Genomic DNA, 25,286 nt, shown 5'->3' on the forward strand with positions numbered 1-25,286 from the left:
CTAATTGTAGATTTATATATAAGTATGTATAAGTTTTTTTATGTATATTATGTTTAATCACACTTAGGCTGCTGTTGTAGCAAAATGTATTTATTATTTTTATATGTCAGAAATCATGATTAGCAGATATTTTCTTGTATGCCTAGTTACAGTATAAACCCTTTAAATAATTTTGATCAGTTTCAAGAAATTGCAACATTAGTAAATTAATTTGAGTTTCCAAATAAAAAAATTTAGATGCCGATAACGTTTTCAAACTTTTAGAATGTTTTGGATAGCACAATCGAAGAAACTTGTAGTACAATTAATACTTGAAACTAACGGATTTGGGGAAGTCTGACCGTAAAAATTTAGACGTTTGGATGAATCCTCATCAAGGAAAGTTGTGACAGTTAAGTCTACCGTATGAAGTTTAAAATTAGAATAACGTTCAGTTATACTGTAAATACCGGACTAATTCGATCTAATACGATTACTAGTAAATACTATTTCCGTCTAGTTTATACAAAACTATTTAGTGATAGGTAATAAATTTTAGATTTTACACGAAATTCTTTGTTATTTCTTAAATTGTATTTAGTACCTATCTAACATGATTTACTAGCGACAGCACACCTTAATAGTCTAGGAAAATCTTGTATAAAAGGACATTCACAGTATGAATCCTATATATTGTTATTGTTCTTTTCTATAAGACTTGTTTTACAAGGATCTCGTTACTAGGACCTGTGAAATGATTAATTTACAGGATCAATTTAAAGCCAGACAAAAAACTTTTTTTTTAAATGATTTTCTTAAAGTAATTAATTATTATTAAAATACACACCAAATGTGAACATATTTTTAATAATTAGAAGTAAAACTGGGCAAAATCCTTATCAAAAGATCTTCAAGACTTACGCTAAAGCTCTTATAATGTGCTTTAGTCCTTGAAGTCCTAACTACATTTTAAAATACAAGGACTTAAGATAGTTAATTACCTCGAAAAATGGTTAGACTCAAAGGCTTAAGTAAAGAGCTTTAAGTCCTTTGAAGTACAAATTACAAAAGCATTTTTATAAAGTAATTTGTTTACCAAGTCCTAAGTACTTATTCACAAAAGTGCATCTAAGCCCTTAAAGGACAGAAAGCACATTTTCAAGCACAAAACACTAAACCTTTACCCAATTCTGATTAGATAGTCCAAAAAAGGATAATGACACCATTTTTCGTAATATAATTTTATTTATTTTTTTTTTTTTGAATGAAAATTGTGATTTAATTTACATACTTGGTAATTTTGAATGGATCTATCCTTAAAAAGAAACGACAACTGTCCCGACTGATAACCGATAGGAACATAATTTTGGTTATCCCAGAGCTTTAAATTATCCAATATTAAATTAGCCATTCCATGGTAAGTACTTTACGGATAATACATTTGCATATACAATAGCAAAATTAAATAATTAATTTTTATGCGTAGTTATTGTTACCTCATAAATGTCGATACTGTGTGCGTTAATTACTTTACTTATAAAAATGTTATCAAAGGGTCGCGTAAAAATGAACACTTGGTGTATACTCTAGATAATGCATCAGTTACAATTTGTTAGGACGATAAAACTATTGTTTTCTTAGGTTAAACATCGAAAAGTCATACTAGCGTATTACAATTTTTTTTTGTCTAACTTCGCTTCTCTATTTTCCACCTAAGCATAGCTAAAACTTTATTACATTTTACTATTTACAAAAAAAGACCGAAAAAGTTCAACTGAATAATTAATTACTTTTAGGAAAGCGTCCATGTTGTTGGCCAATGAAAATGGTTGAAATATTATTATGCATAATTGTAGTTAATGCATATTATCAGTAATTTCGGTATTTATTCCCTACAGGTATATATACAAAAAAAAATAGTAGCAGATAACACAAAAAAGCACTTTTGCTTTATGATGCGTACATTCAATAAGTGCTAGACATCTGAATAAAAAGATAACTTCTGCAGAAACATGAAAAAAGTGCGATTTTGACAATTCTACATTCAATTAAAATTTGAATTTACTTAGTTCTTGTAATTAACGCTGAAGGAAACGTGTAAAATATCAAAAAGGTTAGGTTGGATTAACTGTAAAGGTAAAACACTTTTGAAATGTTTGCAGTTACTTTTATGAGATAAACCTCCCTGTGGATTATCGCAAGAATAAAAAAATGCAATGTCAATTCTATAAAATGGAAAATGCTGCGTACTCCTATGTAACTGTTAGGGATTTTCCGCGTCATTGCACAATACCATACATGTGTTCGTATATATGTATACCATTAAAAATAGATGACCTGTACAAAACAATTAAAAATGATTACCTAATTATGAGTCCATTAATTACGGCAAATCACACATCGCAGAAAATCACGCTTTTACACGTGACCTATTATGGGAACCTGGAAGTGTGTTGCTGACCGGGCGCTGGGTTCCACACCCGGCTCACCCTGCAGGCTGTGGCCCGGTTACCCCTGTAAAAAAAACAACAAATTCCTGCAACGTTATCCTTTCACCATTTTACCTAACAAATTTGTTGCCACACTCGAGGGTTGCTAAAAGTTAGGAAATAACATATTGTCAAGTTCAAATGATTTTGAATTTTGGTCACTTAAGAGTATAGCTAGAGGGAGCAACAGGGAGCATACTTTTCCCAAAATACCCAGTGCTTCGATGCTCGCACAGTCATAACAAATTGTTTTGAATTCATGAAATGGTTGGAGGAAATTGAATAGGACAAAACTGTGAAACTAAGAATTGACACTGTGAATAAACTGAAGCTAAGGTCAGCCGCAATCGATCCCACCAAATGTGGGGGTAGGCCGGAACCTTAGTGGAGATGTATGGCAGGCATTCGCGAAGATGACCGTTACACATCAAGGGGAGCTGAAACCCGGTCGATATAAGTGTCAATGGTTAAAAACATCGGACTAGTAATGAAGATTGGTACTGCTGGAATCTCGGATGCCCCAAGTAGGAAAACTTCCTGTGTGTCTGATCGTTTGACGTTAGGGGAGAGAAAGTAGTAGCGGTGGTTTCGGCTGCCGAGCGCTGATTGACCACCCGTGGGGCACTGGTAAGTAATCCGCACAGAATCAACACGTTAAACATAAATAAACTGGAGATAACCAGCTTTGCAATTTAAATGTAATGAGATCCACTTCTCACTGCAACTGTCATAATTGTAACTAATTCACGCCTAAAAAGTTAATATTAAAATTGTTCAATCCTAAAGAGATAATATTTAATTTCCAAATCCTTGTAGGTATGTACCTTCTATTTTCTCAAGGGAGGGCTGATGATTTTTGGATCTAGGACAAGGCAGAAGACTCATGACCGTTTAAATATGCAGACTTGTGCGCTACTGAAGTAGATCATATTGTATGAGAAGTTAGTCCTTGATTTCCTGAGTTATCTTTACTATTCGACCAGATACTCAAATAGAATTGTTAATATATCCCATTTTTTGGATTCTTGCAGCACCTAAACACTAGCCGTCCCATTTGGACTATGTCATACCTTTTTTACATTAAAAATTATAAATTAATAGCTGAAAAGCAGGAACCAATTAATTTTTAATTATCTAACGCTTAACATCGAGCAGAAGTTTAGGTATAAAACAATACCCTCCGCTCCCCTGCAAATGTGGGAATCTAATTAATTTATATAATTAGCAAAAAATAATCATGAACTTTGGATCAACGTCATTATGCTGGTTCTTTTGTTAGACGGATTTGAATAATGGTCATGCAGGGTGAGGGCGGTTCGCATCGTCAAAATTTTGAGCAACTATTACGCTCCTCAAAGGATGCAGCCACATGTAATTAATTAAGGAGTCATTTATATAATTAAATTTGCTCCGGGAAAGTTGCAAAGAACGGCCTGAATGAGAAGTTTTGGGATTGCTTTTCAAGAATCGAGGAAACTGGGTATCCGCAAGTAAGTTTTTAATTAATAGACCCCGTCGTATCCATTACTGTTACTCAACTTTCTTTCCGACGATTCTGCATGAGGTAAGTAGTTTTCGTAAGTTTCCGGAGCGAGTATGTCGCATAGTTCCGAACCAGGGGAACTTTACGTTGAAAGATTGAACTCACAGATTAGAATCGAAAAGTATCCACCAGAGTACATAAAACTAATTGGTGTGGCTAGTTTTACAATATTACAGATTATGTTTTGTCAAAATGGGTAATAGTTTCATTATTAATCTTATGTAGGTATCTCAGAGGAATTAAAAGAGGATGCTTTGCAAATCATGTACCTCAAAAGTTAAAAAGGTTTTTGGGAAATTAATCCTAAGCTTTTTCCTTGACTGTTTTATATTTTCGAACATCGTCTTTGTATTGCATCACTCACGATTCATCCTTAACAATGTCTAAAGTCACTACTGAAAAGTCTGCTTGGTAAATAATGGTAAAATGTCTGGAAAAGCAAATTTCCAGGGATCACAACTGTATACCAGGAAGAATCTTGGAACCCATCTATACCGTCTTAAAAATTTAAATGAATCGCTGTCCTTTGTATCCTTTTTTTGCAAATCCACACAATTAAGTGATGTTTATTTCAACCAGGCTCACATAAAGACAAAGACAAGAGAATTTCTAACCTGGTTTCACATTAAAAATCTGAACTGTCCTTCAAACTAAAAGAGCTAAACAAGGTTAATTATCCTGAATGTTGTCATACAGTCTCGTACTCAGGACAATTTTCTTAATTTGATTAATTAAAAGAAAACTAAATTTTACGAAACGGATTGTTTAATATCTTTCCGTATTTTTGACCTCTTGTCTTAGAAGTTGTTCCTTTTTTGAAAACTTTCTATTAATTTTTCAAAATCTTCTAAACTTAAAATCAATTCTTCAAAGCTATTGAACGACCCTACAAGGGCAAAACTCCCTCTCTCTCCCCCTCCACAGCTTTTTCGGCATCAAAATTTAAAATCAACTGAATAAACTATTAGCAACCTTTAAGCTGGTAAAATAATCTTCTGACATTACTTACCTACTGCTAGACGAACCATTCATCCTTTTGCTGTTTCTGTTGTTGGACTTGGTTCTTTGTGACGAGGTCGGCGACACTGGTAGTATCAGCCCCGTTGACGGACGCCCCTGTTGTGGCGTTCCTTATTATTTTGCCTGGCAGTAGAGGCGGACCCGGGCCGGCATGCTGAAGCGGAACCCTAGTGGGCCCGCAGGGTGGCGCCAGTTTCCCTGATCGGGTTGCTGGACTAGCAACGTCGTTTTCCAACCAGGCTGCTGATTGTACGGGGGTGGCTGTTGCTTCATCATTGCCCCGTTCGAACCGTACACCGGTTGCACTGGAACAATTGAGAAATAATCCGATAAATTTACGAAATGTTGTCACGAATCACTTTCAAAAATAGTGTGATTGGCTTATAAATCATGACTGTGTTAGGGCTACACAGGTAGGACTTTCCTTTTTGTCTATTTTTTGAAATCTAGGAATTTTATACAATTCCTAGGAAATGTATACAATTCCGAGACTATTTAGGAAATGCATAAAATATTGTTTCAATGATTTTCTAATACGTACACACTTATCCTGGGAAATGTACACATTTCTTAGGAATTGTATGAAATTCATTCCAAAATGCATAGGTGACGTCATTGTTTGATTAGGTAGATTTATGATAGATTAGAGTTTATTTAATGCACCAGCCCAGCGGAGTATTTTATTCACAGAAAGCATTACTTTTATACATTTCCTAATACAATGTCGGAATTTCACACAATTCCTAGGAAATCTATACATTTCCCAGGATATGTGTGTATTAAAAAATCTTTGAAAAAAAATTTATACATTTCCTTAATAGCCTCGGATCAGTATATATTTCCAAGGAATTGTATACAATTCCTAGATTTCATACATTTCCTGTAACATATGTAAATACTAAATCGTATACTTACATGAATACGATGCGTTTTGCTGTATACTATTGCTGGGTCGGGGTATCCAACTTTTTCTACAAATGCAGACGGACACCGCTATGATAACGAATACAATTAGGATGAGACTGACTATCATCACTACAAACCATGTCATCTCCATACCAAGAATGGTATTCGACTCGTTGTCTGCAACAAGAGAAACTGAATATTACCGACCTGTTTCCGGAATCGAATCAGTAATAAGGATAGTGTCGAATAATTTTTTGTGGAACTTACTTTGACACAGGGTCTTCGAAGATTCGTCAGAGCCATCAGCGCAATGATTGATTTCGTCGCAGATTAAATCGTTGGAAATGCAGAATTCCCGCAAAGTACAACGAAATTCCGTGCATGCGTGCTCTGCAACAAAATAAAAATATGTTAAATTTATTATACATATAACACAATAATAGTCAGAATACGGGACGACGGTTTTTGTCGGCGACGCGTCGTCCGATCGCACTAATTGTAGTATTCATTAATGTTTGACATTTCGCGAGTGTCGAATCATTTGATATCAAAATGAAAAGTACATGAATCTAATTTTATTATCATCATAAGGTCGTTAGTCCTAAGGCTGGTTAGACACGCACCTCCACTCTTTTTTATCGTGAGCTAATCTTCACATTTCCCTAAAACTAGAACAACTTACATCCTTAACTATTCGTGAACAGTAATCTAATCTTGATCTACCTCTAATCCTCTTAACTCCTGTTTTTGCCTTTAATATGTCTGACTAGACCTTCAAGCTTGAGAAGGTGTCCTACCAACCTATCTCGCCTATTTTTTATTGACTTCCATAGAGTCCTCTGTTCTCCTATTCTTTCTAGTACCTCTCTATCCACGGTATCTTTATCAGTCGCCGGTAACACCACATTTCAAACGCTTCTAACATTTTCTTTTTCGATGTTTCGCACCCATACAGCGCCGTGCTTTAACAATCTTTTTAGAATTTCTTAATTAATCGTTCGCAAGCATAGAAATGACTTCTTTTTATTGAAGGCGATTCGACCCTGCGCTCTCCTCTGCTTTATATCCCTACTTCTCCTTCCGTCCTGACATATCTGATACCTAAAATCAGTCACTTCTTCTAATTTTTGCATCTCCTATCTTTATATTCCTTTCTCTACTTTTTCTTCCCTTGAATACCAGTATTTTTGTTTTACTTTTATTTATTTTCATACATTACTGTTTTGTCAATACCGCTTCCATTTTATTTAAAGCTATCCCTAACTCCTCCTTGCTAGATACTAATATTGCTATATCATCTGCAAATCTGAGCATACTAATCTTTTGTCCCTGTATATCTATCCCTACATTGTACTGTCTTTAATGAAGTTGTGTGGAAAATTCATATGTAATTCACATGACTAACAGTACAGGGATGTTTTGACTAGTCATGTAGTCATTAAGTAAGGCATACGTCCTCTAGTGTAAAAAATAATAAAAACCTTTAACACTTACTCGGATCTTTAACAGCCGTGATCACAAGCTTGAATCCATTAGAGTCTGTACCCCAAGAATCGGTAACATACTTGAGGGTGACGTAGTTTGTCCTGGTGAACATTGCACCCAGTGTATGCTTGGTGTTTCTGCAGGATAGGTCAGACTGTAACAATTGAGAAACAACAAATTGTAAAAATCGTTTTATTTTGCTTTGAAAACATACTAAAGATAAAGCGACTTAATAGAGGATTACTATAGCTACTAATCTAGATTGGACGAAATCTATCTTTAGTGCAATTAAGTTAATCCCTTATTGTCTAAAAAAAAACAATTGATAAAAGGAATTTTAGTTTTTCCTTTTTTGATGTTTAAATTTTGTTTAATCAATAAAGCCGTTAATTATGACAGTAACCAAGTGACGATGTTATGGAACGTGCGAGGAAATTAATGGAGTTCGCGTGACAAATGTAAATTGCAATCGAAGGTCGCAGTTTGAACAGGAGCGGAATATTCGCATACGGATTCTGTCATATACGGTCCTAAATTTCTAACTGTTAACACTCCGTTTGACACATTCCGTTCTGGCGAGGACGCTGATACCCACTCTCCTGCGCTACGACGTGTTTCCGCTACCGTTTCCCTTAATTAAATGAGTTCAGTAGAAATACATATTGCCATAGCACACTACGGCAATCCTGTCTTGAATATAGTACATGTAACGTCTATATTCAGGTAGCTACCTAATACAATAAATTAAACTTATAATAAATATGTGATAAATAAAAAATTGAGAATGTGCCTACTCTATCTAGAATCTTTTGATTAAAGTTGTCATTTTATTTTTTAAAACAAGACTAAATTTCAATAATTGTTTTACCACGTATTCGATTTTTACGAAGAAGAAATACAGGGTGTCATCACTAAATAGTATAAAACAAAGTCGCTTTCCCGCTGTCTGTCCCTATGTATGCTTAAATCATTAAAACTACGCAACGGATTTTGATGCGTGTGATAGAGTGATTCAAGAGGAAGGTTTATATGTATAATACATGCATAATATAGTAGGGAAACACTGATAATTTTAGAGGTTTCTAATGTGATGTCTTAATAAACACATTTTTTGCGCTTACATTGCAAACGCTGGCTGAACCCTACGAGATAGACCAAAATAATGTACTACAATATTGTACATCTTAAAAGGGTCTACAAAAAAGTCCGCGATGGTATATGTCTATCTCTGAGGGATAACCCACAATAACCATTTCTAATCCTTTACTTCTTATGGGAAATAATGACTTATTTACGAACCGATTTTAAGCAATACAGCATTAATTCTTATCCAATTAAGTACTTTTAAATACATTGTGCCTTTAATATAGATCAATATGGCCCTTTACAGCATGTAATTTAAATGAATATTTTCGAAGATATTACAGATTTAATATGCAGGGGCATAGCAGTTGCGGCGGTACCGTATTGTCTAATGACAAAAAAGTGTGAATGTTGTATATAAAGACATTCTGTAGTATATTTAGTATGTTCAGGGGGTATCTTTTGAAGATTTCCCCTTCTCGATAATAATCTAAACAAAACAAAAATATATTTAGTATCAGCATTGCACCCGTGCGAAGCTGATGGGCGGGTCGCTAGTTAAAATAAAAATATTAAACGAGATTTCACTCCTACAGAAGGAAATGGGTTCCCCTTCTTGTATAGGGTACGCATAACTTTAGCGAATGGATTGTAACTCTTAGATAGCTTAGTGTTAGTCTACTACTTAAAGTTCTAAACCCGGAAGAAGACTGTAATTAGTAAAGTTCTGAAGAGATTATTAGATCAAAACCATTTTTATGTTTTCTAAAGTAATTTTTGCAATTTGCCACCGTTGTCATGCAGTCGGCGATTGTTGGTGGTAGGGTTAGTCTGTGAAATTACAGGAACGAGGCCGGGAGCCATGGCAGTCTCCACTTAGTGTCGTGAAAGTTGGAGGAAATGGAGTAATCCACTTATACCTAAGGGAGCGCACAAAGACTCTCTCGACCTGGGAATCCCTTGTAATGCAAATTCGACGGGTTTTGCGAATAATTTATGATTCGCTGTAATTCCGTTAGTTTTGCGTGCTAACAAATACGGCCATGTCAGGGGGCTGGGGGCGGTGATGGTGGACCCTGTTTATGTACATAAGTACTACTTATCTACTAGATATCTAATAGACACGATACTATTAAGATCCAAATTAACCTCTTTAATTAAACAAGATTGTTCGATCACATCAAGTTTAGATATTATTATCTATGATTCCCAATTGACTTTTCGAGGAGAGAAACACTACGAGTACATAGTGGTCACCCATTAATGAAGACGTTATTAATTAATAGACATGCAGCAAAGGGACTGATGAAATTCGATCACTTTATGGCTAACGAACTCCATAAGCAATTCATATACAGTGTAAACTCTATATAACGACACTTTAGGGACTGAAAATTTTTCGGCGTTATAAAGAGTGGTCGTTAAATAGAGAGAAATAAAAGATATTATTTTACTATTCAATATTAATATGCATTTGCCAATATAGTACACATTTTGCACACGAACATTATTATTCATACATTGCGTATAGCCTGTTATCTTCGTCTGATGTTTTTTGCTGCTCCAATATTTTAATTGTATTTTGTTACGTATCTTACTCACATCTTGAGATACTGCTGGATCGATTTGATTATATAAAAAGTATTGTTTTAATAGTTTCGCTGCATCAAGTGCTTGTTTGATGCTTGGTGGAGGGACAGGATCGTCTTCTTCAACAACGTACACAGCTGCAGTTCTTATCTATTTCGGCAACTTAGAAAGTACTGCTCAATGATTTATAATGCCGCATTGTTGTCGTTAAATAGAGTGAGCGTAACGCTATATAGAGTGTAATATTGTGTAGAAAACAACGTAAACCAACCAAGTCAAGCCATTTCGACGGTTTAAAGAGTTTGTCGTTAGATCGAGTGACGTTATAAAAAGTTTACACTGTATTTACAATTTGCATACGTAATTGTTTAAGGCAGATTTAAATGAATCAGCTAAGTAGATTTTGTTCTAATTATTGAATAATTCCCCGGATAATGAACTGGTCAAATTGGTACAATTGTTCGCCGTACTGTTGTTAAATCCAGACTTAAAAGTTTAGCCTACAAACGATCTCGTTATAAACAGCCCCATCCCACTCAAGTGTTGTGAATTTTTAGTTCTTCTCCTACCAGAGCGAAAAAACATCGCAACCACTTCAACAGATGAATCCTGACATTTAAATTGAATAGCTACCACTACAATGACTATTTAATATTATCTAATATGTATGCATTTCGTTTTGTTTTAATTACTTAGTCTAGAATGCAAATTTTATGTGTGTACCTAATAAATTTTAATGAATAGATAATTTCTAATAGTGTTTTAATGGAACATACAAATAATAATTATAGAAACGATTTAAGTCGAAGAGGTATTATTTCCTACTTTAAAATTGCGACCCCTAAGAAAATAAAGTTGGTCCGGCGCCTCCACCACAATTTAAAGCTGCATTTGATTAAGTAATTAGACATACAGTTAATTAATTAATAAAATACACAAAACAATAACATCGATCCACAGAAGTGAAAGAAATCAAGACAAATTTAACAAAAATATTACCAAATCCTGATGAACAAAACAGAAAAATAAAACTAATTATGTAATTATTTTAGACTAATTCTCGACTAGTATTTCCCTCCTTTTATTATGATGGTTTGTCATCATCACATCAAATATTTCATTCCGTTTGAGTATCGAATTATGTAAAGTCAAAATTAGTACCTTTTTGCTTGTTCTATTTGTACTTTGTACAATCATAATCCTTTTTTAAGAAAAGTTTCTTTGTTTATTACTATCGAATCCATAGTGTACAAGAATAGATACTTGTTTGCGTTTATTCAATATTTACTAAACTCTCTATACCCATGTTACAGAGTAATCCCCGATTACTTGTTTTCCAGTCGATGATTTACTCGAGTAGCTTTCCCACATATTCCTCAATATACGGTCATTAAAACTTCGTTGCTAGCAAATCGATGGCACGATACAACTACACACTGAATAGGGGTAATTGCCCCTCATATTCAAAACACATATATATTTTACGTTTGGTGAATTTCAATGAGAACTGAATTAAAGATCATCGCTTAGCTGGCTTAATATAGCCAGTAATATGGCTATACGCTAGGAGAAGCAGGATCTCGTGTTCCTATTTGTTCAAAGCTTCTTACAACAAATAAAGATGTGTACAAATTATGTATTATTAACCACTAGTTTTCCAGTCTAAGAGATAAACTAAAAAAAAGACTTGTATAACAGATTAAAATAAAATACTTGATAAGAAATGATCACCAATCGTTACGGAGAAAAAAACCTTAAAAAAATTCCATACTCGTCATTATAAAGTGGATGCAAGGACAAGAATTGACAAAATTCAATATTAGTCCAATAATTTTGATAAGAGAATCTCATAAATATTATTAGAAAGCAAAGGAATTTTTACTGTCCTAGCAGTATTAGCATCCAGCAAGAAGGAGTTAGAGATAGATGTTAATAAAATGGAAGCGGTATTGACAAAACAAAACAAAAATACTGGTATGCAAGGGAAGAAAAAGTAGGAAAAGAGCGAATATAAAGATAGGACACGAAAAATTAGAACAAGTAACTGATTTTAGGTATCCAGCAAGTCAGATAAGTCAGGACGGAAGGAGCAAGAGGGATATAAAGCAGACGATAGCGCAGGGTAGAGTCGCCTTCAATAAAAAAGAAGTCACTTCTATGCTCGCGAACGGTTAATTTAAAAATTCGAAAAGGATGGTGGGCGCTACGGAAAAGAAAAAGTTAGAAGTGTTCGAAATGTGAAGGAATAGGAGAACTGAGAACTGTATGGAAGTCAATAAGAAATAGGCGAGATGGGTTGGTAGAACACTTTCCCAGGCATGAAGGTCTAGTCTCAGACATATAAGAGACAAAAATCACGAGTTAAGAGGAATAGAAATAGATGTAAATTAAATAGTTAAGGATGTAGGTTGTTCTAGTTTAAGGGAAATGTGAAGATTAGCTCAGGATAGGAAAAAGTGGAGGTGCGTGTCCAACCAAATTTTTCTCTCCGTGGTAGTAGATGTACAATTGGGCATTAATCCCAATCTTTTTCGTTGCAAAACATTTCAGTAGATACAACAATAAAGGACATGGTCCCATTTTTGCATCATTTTCTAAATTTTTTCTTTTCTCTTTGGTGTGGTCAAGGTATTGTTTCTAATTTAGAGATGAAGCCCCAGCTTCGGTCTAACTAGGGCAATACTGCCTTATATTTAGTAGTGAAATTTATTAGTCGCAATAAAAATGGAACGACGGGATCTACAACGATTTTTTTATGACAAATCTTGCATTATTTATTAAAACATCTCATATTAAAACAAGTCTCGCGTCTCATGTAGGGATCGAGGCAGTGTATTTTACATACGAGGCAGTAAATATAAAATCCACACTATCGACATGGAGATAAGAAAGGCAATTCAAGCATATGTACAAATAATAGGGTCACGATGTGAACTGAATATTTTATTATGTTTCACGCGTTATCGGGGTTGCTATTTCTCTTTTTCTTCCCTTTCACGTACCAAGGCTGACAGCTACTTTAATCACGCTACAGCCTCCCGTGCCCTACTTTACTTATCCTGTCAAATAAAGGTCAACACCGTGAGGGGTTACAAGATGTAAAACGGGAAAACGAGAAACCACCGCTATTTTGCTACCTTAAAAAATTACACTAACAATACGATATATTTACGAGAAAGTAGAACATCCCTCAACCATCCCCTAATACAGTAGCTCACATAAGAAAACGTTTTCCATCTCTACTATATACGTTTACATATTAACTGTAACTCTACTGTCATCTTCGTTTATATACTAATATTCTTGTTTAATTTTTATGTATTCCCTAGACAAAAATTTTCAGTCTCTCTTGAGTCTTGAGAGACTAGAACGATAAAATTGTTAACTCAGAAATTCGAGTCTCTCACAGACAGACTGAATGAATAAAACTGAAAAATTGAGAGACTCAAGTCTCTCATTGAAAGACCGGGATCTCTGAAATATGTTGAACTATATGAGAGACGGAGACTCGAGTCTCACTTTCAGAGACTCTTAAAGACTGAACATTTTTATCTCGGGATTTTCCGTCTGTTCATTGATAAAATATAATTTTTGTGGATTTAGATGAGTAGGGCATTTATCGAACAACCATAAAGAATTTTGCTTACCTTATACGTTCCTACGGGATGAGCTCCATCGTAGATGTACAAATGATCGTTGCAATCTAATTGTAGAAAATCAAATCGCAACATAAAACGTTGCAAAATCGAATGAGTTTGAAACGTTATAACGCAGTCCAGATTTCTTTCGTTCTGTGACCACAACAAAGCGCCATCTATCTTTCTATAAACTTGCTGAAGGAAATGATTTTTGCACAGCGATTGCATTGAATCTGAAACAAAAAGAAACACTATTAATGATATGAACAACCCTGTATTCCTTTCAATATAGATGGATAAAACATTAAGGGTCCAGTTTCATGACAACGGCACACAGATTCTTTATTTATTTAGATTTTTATGACAAATGATCATTCTATGCCGTAGCACAAGTGAAAATAACTACTCGATTTGAAGGTGAGCTTTCGACTGTGACTATTCGGCAAAGCAAACAGGCAAATTTCCCTCACAAGTGGGTGTTAACTATCAAAAGGGGATGCGATGAAGTTAACATTACCCGAGGGATTGAAACAAAATCAACAATAAAATGAGATGCATGCAAATGCTTTTGAGTCGAGCATCTGGACTATTCTCAGGGCAATGATGCGGAAAATGAAAGGCACTTGTGCTATGCAAAGGATTTCGGAATCGAGATGCAATAACAGAGTAAAGTTTTCACCTCCATTATCAAGCGTCACTGACTTTTACGGCGAATAACAATCGAATGTCGACCAAATGAATGGATTCAACGGAAATGAAACAGACGAAAGAGATCACAACCTTTTCTTGATTAGTTATAGGGCTTAAAAGACGAAAAGTGTTTCTAGTTCATCTAATTTTTCTTCCCAATCCTATACACAATAACTTAACAAAAACTAAAACTTAAAAGCCTCCGCCTGATATTTTAGAAATTGAAAAACGATATCAAAAGAATAATTTTTTTTGTAACGTCCCATGCTAAAAGCGCCTATTACAAATAATACAACACGTGTCGAGTTTCAGAGAATTTTATACCTTGTCGCTACAATTCAAGAAGACTGAAATTTTTTTTTGGTGCTTATACATACAAAAACTCGGTCATTATTATGATATAAGTAACTTATATAAAATATAAAAATTGAAATGGCCCAAGTGTTATACCTATAAATATATTCCTTTCAGTTTCAGTCTCTTCCCAGTCTCTCAGAGTCTTTCAGTTATTACCTAGGTGTCTTTATGGATCTCTCACAGTCTCTGTACGAGAGACTCGAATGATAAAATCGTTAATTCAGAGATTCGAGTGTCTCACAGAGAGACTGAATGAATAAAACTGAAAAATTGAGAGACTCGAGACTCTCGTAGAAAGACTGGGATCTCTGAAATATGCTGAACTTTAAATTTTAACCACTTATTGAGAGATTCGAGTCTCTCGTTCAGAGATTCGAGTCTCTCGTTCAGAGATTCGAGTCTCGTTCAGAGATTCGAGTCTCTCGTTCAGAGATTCGAGTCTCTCGTTCAGAGATTTGAGTCTCTCGTTCAGGGACTGGATACGAAATGAGGATCTCTCTATGAGCGACTTGAGTCTCTCGTTTTTTAACAGTCTCTCGACAGTCTCTCTCAGCGACACCAGAGAGACTCGATGAGAGATGGAGACTCGAGTCTTGCTTTCAGAGACTCTGAGAGATTGAACATTTTTATCTCGGGCAAACATAGGAATAAAGAACACATACTCCTAGGACATCTTGTAGATCCCTTTTGTGGTAAAGTTTCCTTTTTATATATTTAGTGTTAAAATCTGGTAAAGCAAACTGAAAATTTCAACTACTAAAAATGTTTTATTCCTGAAAAGGAATATATTAACTCATAAATTTACCGGAAGTAATTATGTTTCGTTTAGTCTTGCGTATTTAGTCTTGGTCTTAATTTTAATCTTGGTCTTGCGCATTAGGTCTTAGTTTTAATCCTGGTCTCGTTCGTTTGTTCACTTAAATATTTGTTCATAAAACTAATTTGAAGAATAAATGAAAGTGATTAAGGAAAGAAAAATGAATTTAAATAGACAGAAAATAAAAGAGACTAATTTTGAAGAGTAATAGGTTCTGGTGTGCTGTTTGAAGCAGCGAATTCTGTTTAACTTAAACATTTAAAAGTTAACTTCATAGGACTTTTCCCGGCTGCTTTTCTCCTTTTAGTCTTTATTCTTTATTAAACGAGGACTAAGAAAAGAGCTACTTCTGATTCTAAAGGCTATTACATAATTTAAATGATAATTACCTTCAAACGAAGTTCACAAAACGAGCTGAAACAAATTTCGCCCCGAAACTATTGTCTTTCTAAATGATCTCGTTGTACTTTCTGGTTAGCAAAATTTTGTAGAAACTGAAAGCTTTCCCTATTGTCAAAATTCAAATGGAATTATTAAATTATTCTATTCAACGTTAAAAAAGTGTTGAACAATTTAACTTCCATTATTTTAAAAGCTTTCATAAAAAATATGTAAATGTTAATTAAATTACGTAATTGCTTTCTTTATTCAAAAGACTTAAAAAACAACTTTTAGGAAGCCTTCAAAGTAAATGTCTCGCTTTTTTATGAGTAGAGATTGAACGTTTAAAAGTTTTTCAACAGACAATTTATTATGTGAATTATTATGAACATTTTTACATTTTCTGGTTTACTAACTACGAAGCAGTATCATTGGATGAGCTACATTTGGTTTACAAAAGTATATTTTTGCTGTAAAGCTAATTAATAAGCTTTCAATGAATGACGTAAGCATTAGGTTTTACGCTTCAAATATTATAAAAACACGAAAAAGCTTACAATGAACAGTACAACTCATTAGGCCCCGAGTAGAAATGCGCTTAGGGTCGGAAGTGCGGACAGAATTGACTTCCTTCCACTGCTTCCGCCCCAACCAGGCGGGGTAACGCTCTGGCATCATTTATTATTCCGAGGTGGTTATGATCCCTTAGATTACTTTCGAAGACTCTACTAATGAAGTCTGAATACACATACACATACATATACAGACATGCATTCATACGTGTACATACAGATCACTACTCTTCACTTTTAGTTCGGGAAATTTAATTTGCTGAAGTCTCAGAATTTCTGTACCCATCAAATTCAGATGGTTTATTAAAATGAATTTACATACGTCGTAAACAGAGTACATAGTATGTATTGTATTTTATAAAAAGCGAAACTGTATGACGGAAATTATGCATACCTATCATCATCATTATCATAAGGTCGTCAGTCCTAAGACTGGTTGGACACATACCTCCACTCTTTCCTATCCTGAGCTAAACTTCGCATTTCCCTAAAACTAGAACAACCCAGATCCTTAACTATTTGCGAACAGTAATCTAATCTAGGTCTATTTCTACCCCTTCTAACTCCTGTTTCTGCCTCTAATATGTCTCTGACTAGACCTTCATGCCTGAGAAGGTGTCCTACCAACCTATCTTACTTATTTCTTATTGACTTCCTTAGAGTCCTCTGTTATCCTATTCTTTCTGATACCTCTTCATTTCCAACCTTCTCTATCCACGTTATCCTCATCATTCGCCTACAGCACTACATTTCGAAAGCTTCTAACCTTTTCTTTTCCGCCGCGTACACTGTCCAAGTTTCGCACCCGTACAACGCCGCGCTCCAAACATACACCTTCAATGCATACCTATATTGAAAAAATAAAGTAATCTTTCCGTTGTAGTTATAGTTTAAAAAAGGAAAGAATATTAATATTATAGTGATGGATTTTGTCGGAAATATCTCATGAACAATGTTGTTTTCGTTATTGTTTTACTGCAGAAGCTGTTTTATCTAAAGCCAGGTTTTTGCTTCAATTTTTCAAATTTCGGTGGAGGCGCCAGGAAATTTTTATTTAACTTCTGTTTTAGTCGTTTTTAAATTATAAAGTACGTTCCATTTTATATTCAAGTGTGCTTCCATGATCCATAATACTATCAGGAATTTAAGGACTACCTATAAATACCTTTTGGGCATCTAAATATTATTCCTATAAGACATACCTACATCCCGCCTCTATCAAATCGATTCTTTATTTCTTCGAATAAAAGCCAAACTTGTTGAAGCTACCATTTAATTGCTCTTTTTATTGTCTTCAAGGGAGATATAAAACAGGAAAGGTAATGTTCTGGACGAAATTGGCCATTAAACCTTTCGTATTATTGTACCGTTCCCCTTTGCTTGTAAAATACCTAGATTTTAACTTAACTGTCGTGTCTCAAATAACAAGGAAGGTAATAAATAAATAAATGTGACAATCTCGTTGATATTTTACGAAAGTGATGAGGTCCATAATTTTTGCCTGAAGCCTCATGATGACCTATGCACTTCTCAGGAGCATAGTATATTCTATATTGATTTGAAATCATATTTTCGATTTTTTATTTAACCACTAAAAACTAGCAATGTTCTGACCACTAAACTAGGAGAGGTGACAACAGCAACCAAGACCAATTGTGCATAAAGCCAAAGGTTCCGGGTTCGATTCCCGGCGGGGGTGTGACTACAGCCACAATTTTTCCCTCATTAATTTGAGGTAGTTTTTAGTGGGTTAATAAAAAATCGAAAAAATGATTTCAAATTAATATTGCATATTAATCCACTATAAAGTAACTAACAATATCATAGGATAGTATATTCTAGTATATCTTTGAGATTTCTATACCTACATTAAAGGATAATCCTATCATTGAGTTACTTAATTATTACAATGACGCTCTTCTTTGGTTTTAGTAATATTACTTCAAAAAGAACTCCGGAAATTATTCAAATAAACAGAGGATTTCTTTAAAACTAACAGGATTGTCTAAAAAGCGTTTGGTCGTTATTCCATCAAAGAGAGCTATTAAAAGGCATTCCCTATAGACATTTCAAGGTATTTAAAAGCCTTTCAAAATTTCATCAGTGTTAGAGCACGTTTTCCTCAAGTTTCACTAAATCCAACTTCGAGTTTCCTCATTGTATGCACAAAATCGTTTTCCCCAAATCGTATGTAAATTTTGAAAGCTTCGAGAAGATTATCGACTCCATTAGCAACCACAAAATAATTACTGAAGGCTCCAGTAATACCAGCGACACCTTTAATGGAAACGCTGATGACAAACTTGTAGAGCTAGAGCACGATACGAAGTTATCCAGGTACTACGAAGGTAGTAGTTTTACAATCAAAATCTTTTATCTTTTCTAAACACGAAAGCTCGCATAATCAGTTCCACAAACGAGAATACCACTATTGCAGAATTTTTAAATTGAGCGCCTCGTCGACAGAAACCTCTAAAATGTGTTTAAATATATGCTTCAACATACTAGTACAGTTAATGTTATTTCTTGTATGTTCTTTGTTTCTTAATTTTAAATCTCTACTATTTTGTCCAATATAAATTTAGTCACAGTCTTTATAACTCCATTAGCAGATTCTGCTTTTGTGTAGTCTATTTGACAAGCATTTATTTGTTTCAATTTATTACAATAACACATTAAGATTTTAAATTTATTTATGTTTTAGTAACATAGTTTGAATAGCTTGATTGATAAAAGCTCTGTTTACTAAAAGTTATGACAAACAATATACATAACAATTACTTATAGTTGATGCAGTTCACTATTGTTTGAATAAAATTTTATTAAAACGTTATTCTGGTAGAATGGTTAGTATTTGCTGATTTCTGGCATCCTTTCAAACGTAATACCGTATCAAATCAAATGTAGGCAGCTTTTAGGATTTTTATTGCTATCTACTTACACAATTTGGTTTCCTTTTTCAAACGATTGTGTCTACACATACATAATGTCCTATATGGTTCCTTTATTGAAAACAAAACGGTTCTATTCGAGCAGAAAGGAATCGGCCCTTTGATTCATTGAACCCTTTGCAACGTTTTAGCTCAAAAGTAATTTCTTTTATTTCAGTCATCTAAAATTCTTCAGGACGATTGTAAAAAGCCAATTGATTTTTTTCAGTTCCACCCTTAATTACGGTTGTTTGTGCCAACTCAAGTTTGGGAAATATTATCTTAAATAAATTGTGTAGTTGTTCAATGAAAAGGTTAATAACAGAAGAACACTTTTTACAGTTTTCAGCGCAAGAAGATGGGTTGTATCAAATTCAGTGTTTTAAGGCTAATTATATGCAATACAAACCAAATGTTATTAAGTAATTTACTATGCTATGACTTTATAATACTTTTACTTCTATTCACCTGATGAATTTCGAAAGACAATTTAGATTTAGGATTCCGATTTTTGTTCTTTTACCTTGCGTAAACCGTTTATAAAGGTCTAGAATCGTACCTATGTATCTAGGTATGTATGAATGTAATAAATTTTGAGATAAAATCTTTTCCATGCCGTTAGTTTATCCGCTCTGAAAATTTGCTGACTGTAGAAAACGAAAATTCTAGAAAACTGATGTTACATAAATTCTTTAAAGAGGATTTATCCCTTTTTCAGAAAATACGAACTTTGCAAACTATTCCTTATTAATTAATCAATCAATTTAGGTTCCCTTAAGAATTTCAGTCTAATTTTCATTCATTAACAATAATTTAAAGGAACACCTAATAGTATTTAATATAATAATAGCCTATTACAATACAATTGGCCCGGATAATCAAAACAAGGACTTTATGATAAAACTAAAAGCGATTATCATTAATTAATCAATCAATTAGGTTCTCTTAGGAATCAATCTAATTTTCTTTCTTTAACAATATCATAAAGGACCATGTTATAATCTTTAATATAATAGCAATAATACGAATACTCAAAATAAGGACTTTATGTTAAAACCAAAAAAGCAATTTTCTTGTAAAAATTCTTTTGAACATAAAAGATTTCCACTTTGGATAGTTAGACCAATTTACTTCACTTAACTATAAAAAGTTCGTATTAGTAGACATATCAGTACGTCATAATAGCATTAATAACAAGCCCTTTGTAGTAGGTTATCTCAGAAAGGACCTCTTGTTTTTTTTCTTTTCCTGGGATAATGGAATCTAATCTTCTGCATTACGGAGTAAATTATATGAGAATAGTGCGGGCCCAACCCTGATGTACTGTATGGAAAAACACGTCAGAGAATAAGCTGCAACGACTGAAAAGGTTTCCGTGACACTTGGAAAGGTTTCCCCTCCGAAAGCCCTTTTCTGGTGCCGGCCTTTGTTCCCTTTAAGTGCTAGATCAACTAATTAGTCTTCTCTCAGTTAAAAGATATCTGCTTCAACTCCCTCAAGGCATTCTTTGTCTTTTCAGATTGCTTTTAAATTGTCATTTTAAGGCGCACTGGCGGAATGATCAATTTTCGTTGCTGGAGGTTCCGTCTAACGGTTACAATATCCACCAAGTCGTTATCTAGTATGCTCTCGTGGATTCAATTAATTTCAACTCGGAAATAATGTAATTATTCACTGCTGCGAGTCAGACCGAAAACCGTGCGGAATGAGATACAAATTCGGTGTCAAATTAACACGTCCTCAATTTGTTTTTGTTGTACACCACAACAACCAAATATTGATACTATCACACACTATTCAAAATCAACTTTTTAATCGTCAGATAAATATACTTACTCTTTTGAATTAAACCAAATCTGGGCATGATTAATTAAAAAAAAAATTATATAAACAAAATTAAAAAAAAGTTCTAAGAACAAACCATGGTAAAAGTCTAGATGATGGCCCCCCTTCGGGGTGGGGGTGGGGGGGGATCGAAAGAGGAGGTCTTCCCCACTACTATACATTAAAATGTTTTTGGCGGTCTCACCCCCGTAAAAAGTTATGTGGGTTCAAAGTTAATAAATATGCCAATTTTTATACATTTCTAGTCATGTAAATATTTATATAGTCATTCATAAACAATATTCAAAGGTAAAACTAATGAAAAATACATAAAAATATTGAGAAAGTTATATAAAACATTATTTAAATAACTTTATCAATAGGGTAGGTTAGGTTAGGTTAGGTTAGGTTAGGTTAGGTTATTGGGTTTTGTTCAAGTGACCACCCTCTTTCGATCCCCCACCTCCACCCGCTTGAAAATAATTTTTTTATTGAATTTTATTTGAATTATACTGTATGAAAATTGTCAAAATAATCAAATTTCATTTAAATAACTTTTTATGGGGGTGAGACCGCCACGAACTTTTTATGTTACAGTGGTGGGGGAGACCGCCTCTTCGGGGTGGGAGCCATCATCTAGACATTTACTACAAACCAAATTTAGTCTTAATATTTGGTACTTAATAAATTCACAAAAAGGCCGAATGTCAAGAAGGTAGTAAGTAAAAAGCCAAACAAATTCAATATTTTGCACAGAAAAACATTTTAAGTAATGCTTGTTTTATTTTTGAAAGTATATCGATTATATTTTATATGCTATCGTATATAAACGAATCGAGAAAAAGAAACGGTGGAATTGAATCGGTTCCGATGTCGATCACGTATCGTATGGACCGTTTTGGCTTCTGATACATTTCACAAGTGGGTCGTCGGTGGCTGTGAAAGGACCGTCCGTTTGGAAACGACAGCGTTATTATTGTACTCTCGGGATCACGAAGGATGCATTCTTTGAACCGCCGAACTCGAACTTAACAAGATTACTGATTTATCAGGAATCTGATTAATTACTTCACGTACAGACTGTATGATGGAGAACTGACAAATACCGTTACTGTTGAATCATACGTTTATTCATGAATACAGTACAATCCAATCCATATTATCCGGTACATAAAAATGTAGGGATGAATTACAAAGATAGAAGAGTGATACTTAGTTTGTATATAGAGCAACAGGCAGTTGTAAAGCTGGGGCTGCAACGTAGAGAAGTCAATATTAGGAAGGGAATGAGACAGGATGCACACTGTTACCGCTACTATTTAATCTATACATCGAAAATGCGATCAACATCATTAAAGACAGTACAACTGTAGGGATAGATATGCAGGGGCAAAAGATTAGTATGCTTAGATTTGCAGATGATGTAGCAGTATTAGCATTAAATACTGATATGTAAAGGACGAAAAAGTAGAGAAAGAACGAATATAAACATAGGAGACGAAAAAATAGAAGAAATGGCTGATTTTAGGTATCTAGGAAGGCAGATAAGTCAGGAAGGAAGGAGCAGTAGGCTTATAAAGCACAGGATAGCGCAGGGTCGAGTCGCCTTCAATACAAAAAGTCACTTCTATACTCGCGAACGATTAATTTAAAAAATCTAAAAAGATTGTTAAAGGTGAATGTTTGGAGCACGGCGCTGTATGAGTGTGGAACATAGACAGTGGGCGCGGCGGAAAAGAAAAGATTAGAAGCGTTCGGATTGTGGTGTTACAGGCGAATGATGAGGATACCGAGGGTAGAGAAGGTTAAAAATTAAGAGGTATTAGGAAGAATAGGAGAACAGAGGACTCTAAGGAAGTCAATAAGAAATAGGTAAGATAGGTTGGTAAGACACCTTCTCAGGAATGAAGGTGTAGTCAAAGACATATTAGAGATAGAAACGGGAGTTAGGAGGGGTAGAGGTAGACCTAGATTAGATTACTGTTCGTAAATAGTTAAGGGTGTGGGTTGTTCTAGTTTTAGGGAAATGCGAAGATTCGCTCAGGATAGAAAAGAGTGGAGGTGCGTGTCCAACCAGTCCTAGGACTGACGACCTTATGATGATGAAACCAAATATTCCGACGAGTAGTTTCCTTCGTATTGCGCTTGTGATTGCCCAAAAAACCTCTGAGATTTCACCGTCGTGTAATAAGAATTATTTTGATTATTAATTAATTTATGAAGTAAAAGTTATGATAGTCTTAATGTACCTAAACTTCTTATTGAATAAATAGATNACCTTGCGTAAACCGTTTATAAAGGTCTAGAATCGTACCTATGTATCTAGGTATGTATGAATGTAATAAATTTTGAGATAAAATCTTTTCCATGCCGTTAGTTTATCCGCTCTGAAAATTTGCTGACTGTAGAAAACGAAAATTCTAGAAAACTGATGTTACATAAATTCTTTAAAGAGGATTTATCCCTTTTTCAGAAAATACGAACTTTGCAAACTATTCCTTATTAATTAATCAATCAATTTAGGTTCCCTTAAGAATTTCAGTCTAATTTTCATTCATTAACAATAATTTAAAGGAACACCTAATAGTATTTAATATAATAATAGCCTATTACAATACAATTGGCCCGGATAATCAAAACAAGGACTTTATGATAAAACTAAAAGCGATTATCATTAATTAATCAATCAATTAGGTTCTCTTAGGAATCAATCTAATTTTCTTTCTTTAACAATATCATAAAGGACCATGTTATAATCTTTAATATAATAGCAATAATACGAATACTCAAAATAAGGACTTTATGTTAAAACCAAAAAAGCAATTTTCTTGTAAAAATTCTTTTGAACATAAAAGATTTCCACTTTGGATAGTTAGACCAATTTACTTCACTTAACTATAAAAAGTTCGTATTAGTAGACATATCAGTACGTCATAATAGCATTAATAACAAGCCCTTTGTAGTAGGTTATCTCAGAAAGGACCTCTTGTTTTTTTTCTTTTCCTGGGATAATGGAATCTAATCTTCTGCATTACGGAGTAAATTATATGAGAATAGTGCGGGCCCAACCCTGATGTACTGTATGGAAAAACACGTCAGAGAATAAGCTGCAACGACTGAAAAGGTTTCCGTGACACTTGGAAAGGTTTCCCCTCCGAAAGCCCTTTTCTGGTGCCGGCCTTTGTTCCCTTTAAGTGCTAGATCAACTAATTAGTCTTCTCTCAGTTAAAAGATATCTGCTTCAACTCCCTCAAGGCATTCTTTGTCTTTTCAGATTGCTTTTAAATTGTCATTTTAAGGCGCACTGGCGGAATGATCAATTTTCGTTGCTGGAGGTTCCGTCTAACGGTTACAATATCCACCAAGTCGTTATCTAGTATGCTCTCGTGGATTCAATTAATTTCAACTCGGAAATAATGTAATTATTCACTGCTGCGAGTCAGACCGAAAACCGTGCGGAATGAGATACAAATTCGGTGTCAAATTAACACGTCCTCAATTTGTTTTTGTTGTACACCACAACAACCAAATATTGATACTATCACACACTATTCAAAATCAACTTTTTAATCGTCAGATAAATATACTTACTCTTTTGAATTAAACCAAATCTGGGCATGATTAATTAAAAAAAAAATTATATAAACAAAATTAAAAAAAAGTTCTAAGAACAAACCATGGTAAAAGTCTAGATGATGGCCCCCCTTCGGGGTGGGGGTGGGGGGGGATCGAAAGAGGAGGTCTTCCCCACTACTATACATTAAAATGTTTTTGGCGGTCTCACCCCCGTAAAAAGTTATGTGGGTTCAAAGTTAATAAATATGCCAATTTTTATACATTTCTAGTCATGTAAATATTTATATAGTCATTCATAAACAATATTCAAAGGTAAAACTAATGAAAAATACATAAAAATATTGAGAAAGTTATATAAAACATTATTTAAATAACTTTATCAATAGGGTAGGTTAGGTTAGGTTAG

General features: G+C 34.2%; 1 protein-coding gene across 4 annotated transcripts in view; it reads right to left on the bottom strand.

Annotated features, from left to right (window-relative positions):
• Nucleotides 1-25,286, bottom strand: part of LOC108733089 — a 114,520-nt gene that overhangs the window by 8,676 nt on the left and 80,558 nt on the right. For 3 of the 4 annotated variants that reach the window (XM_025973621.1, XM_025973620.1, XM_018464141.2), the window contains 6 exons: nt 13,743-13,966; nt 7,432-7,576; nt 6,205-6,327; nt 5,947-6,114; nt 5,021-5,336; nt 35-2,493 (listed from right to left, as the gene is read on the bottom strand). In XM_025973621.1, the coding sequence (XP_025829406.1) occupies nt 5,146-5,336; nt 5,947-6,114; nt 6,205-6,327; nt 7,432-7,576; nt 13,743-13,961 (846 nt within the window). In that variant the 5' untranslated portion in view covers nt 13,962-13,966 and the 3' untranslated portion in view covers nt 35-2,493; nt 5,021-5,145. Of the gene's footprint in view, nt 1-34; nt 2,494-5,020; nt 5,337-5,946; nt 6,115-6,204; nt 6,328-7,431; nt 7,577-13,742; nt 13,967-25,286 lie in introns of those variants that run through there. The other variant, XM_025973619.1, reaches the window with a different exon arrangement.

The sequence above is a fragment of the Agrilus planipennis genome, unplaced genomic scaffold (genome assembly GCF_000699045.2).
Source record: "Agrilus planipennis isolate EAB-ADULT unplaced genomic scaffold, Apla_2.0 scaffold51, whole genome shotgun sequence".
NCBI classification, from domain to species: domain Eukaryota; kingdom Metazoa; phylum Arthropoda; class Insecta; order Coleoptera; family Buprestidae; genus Agrilus; species Agrilus planipennis.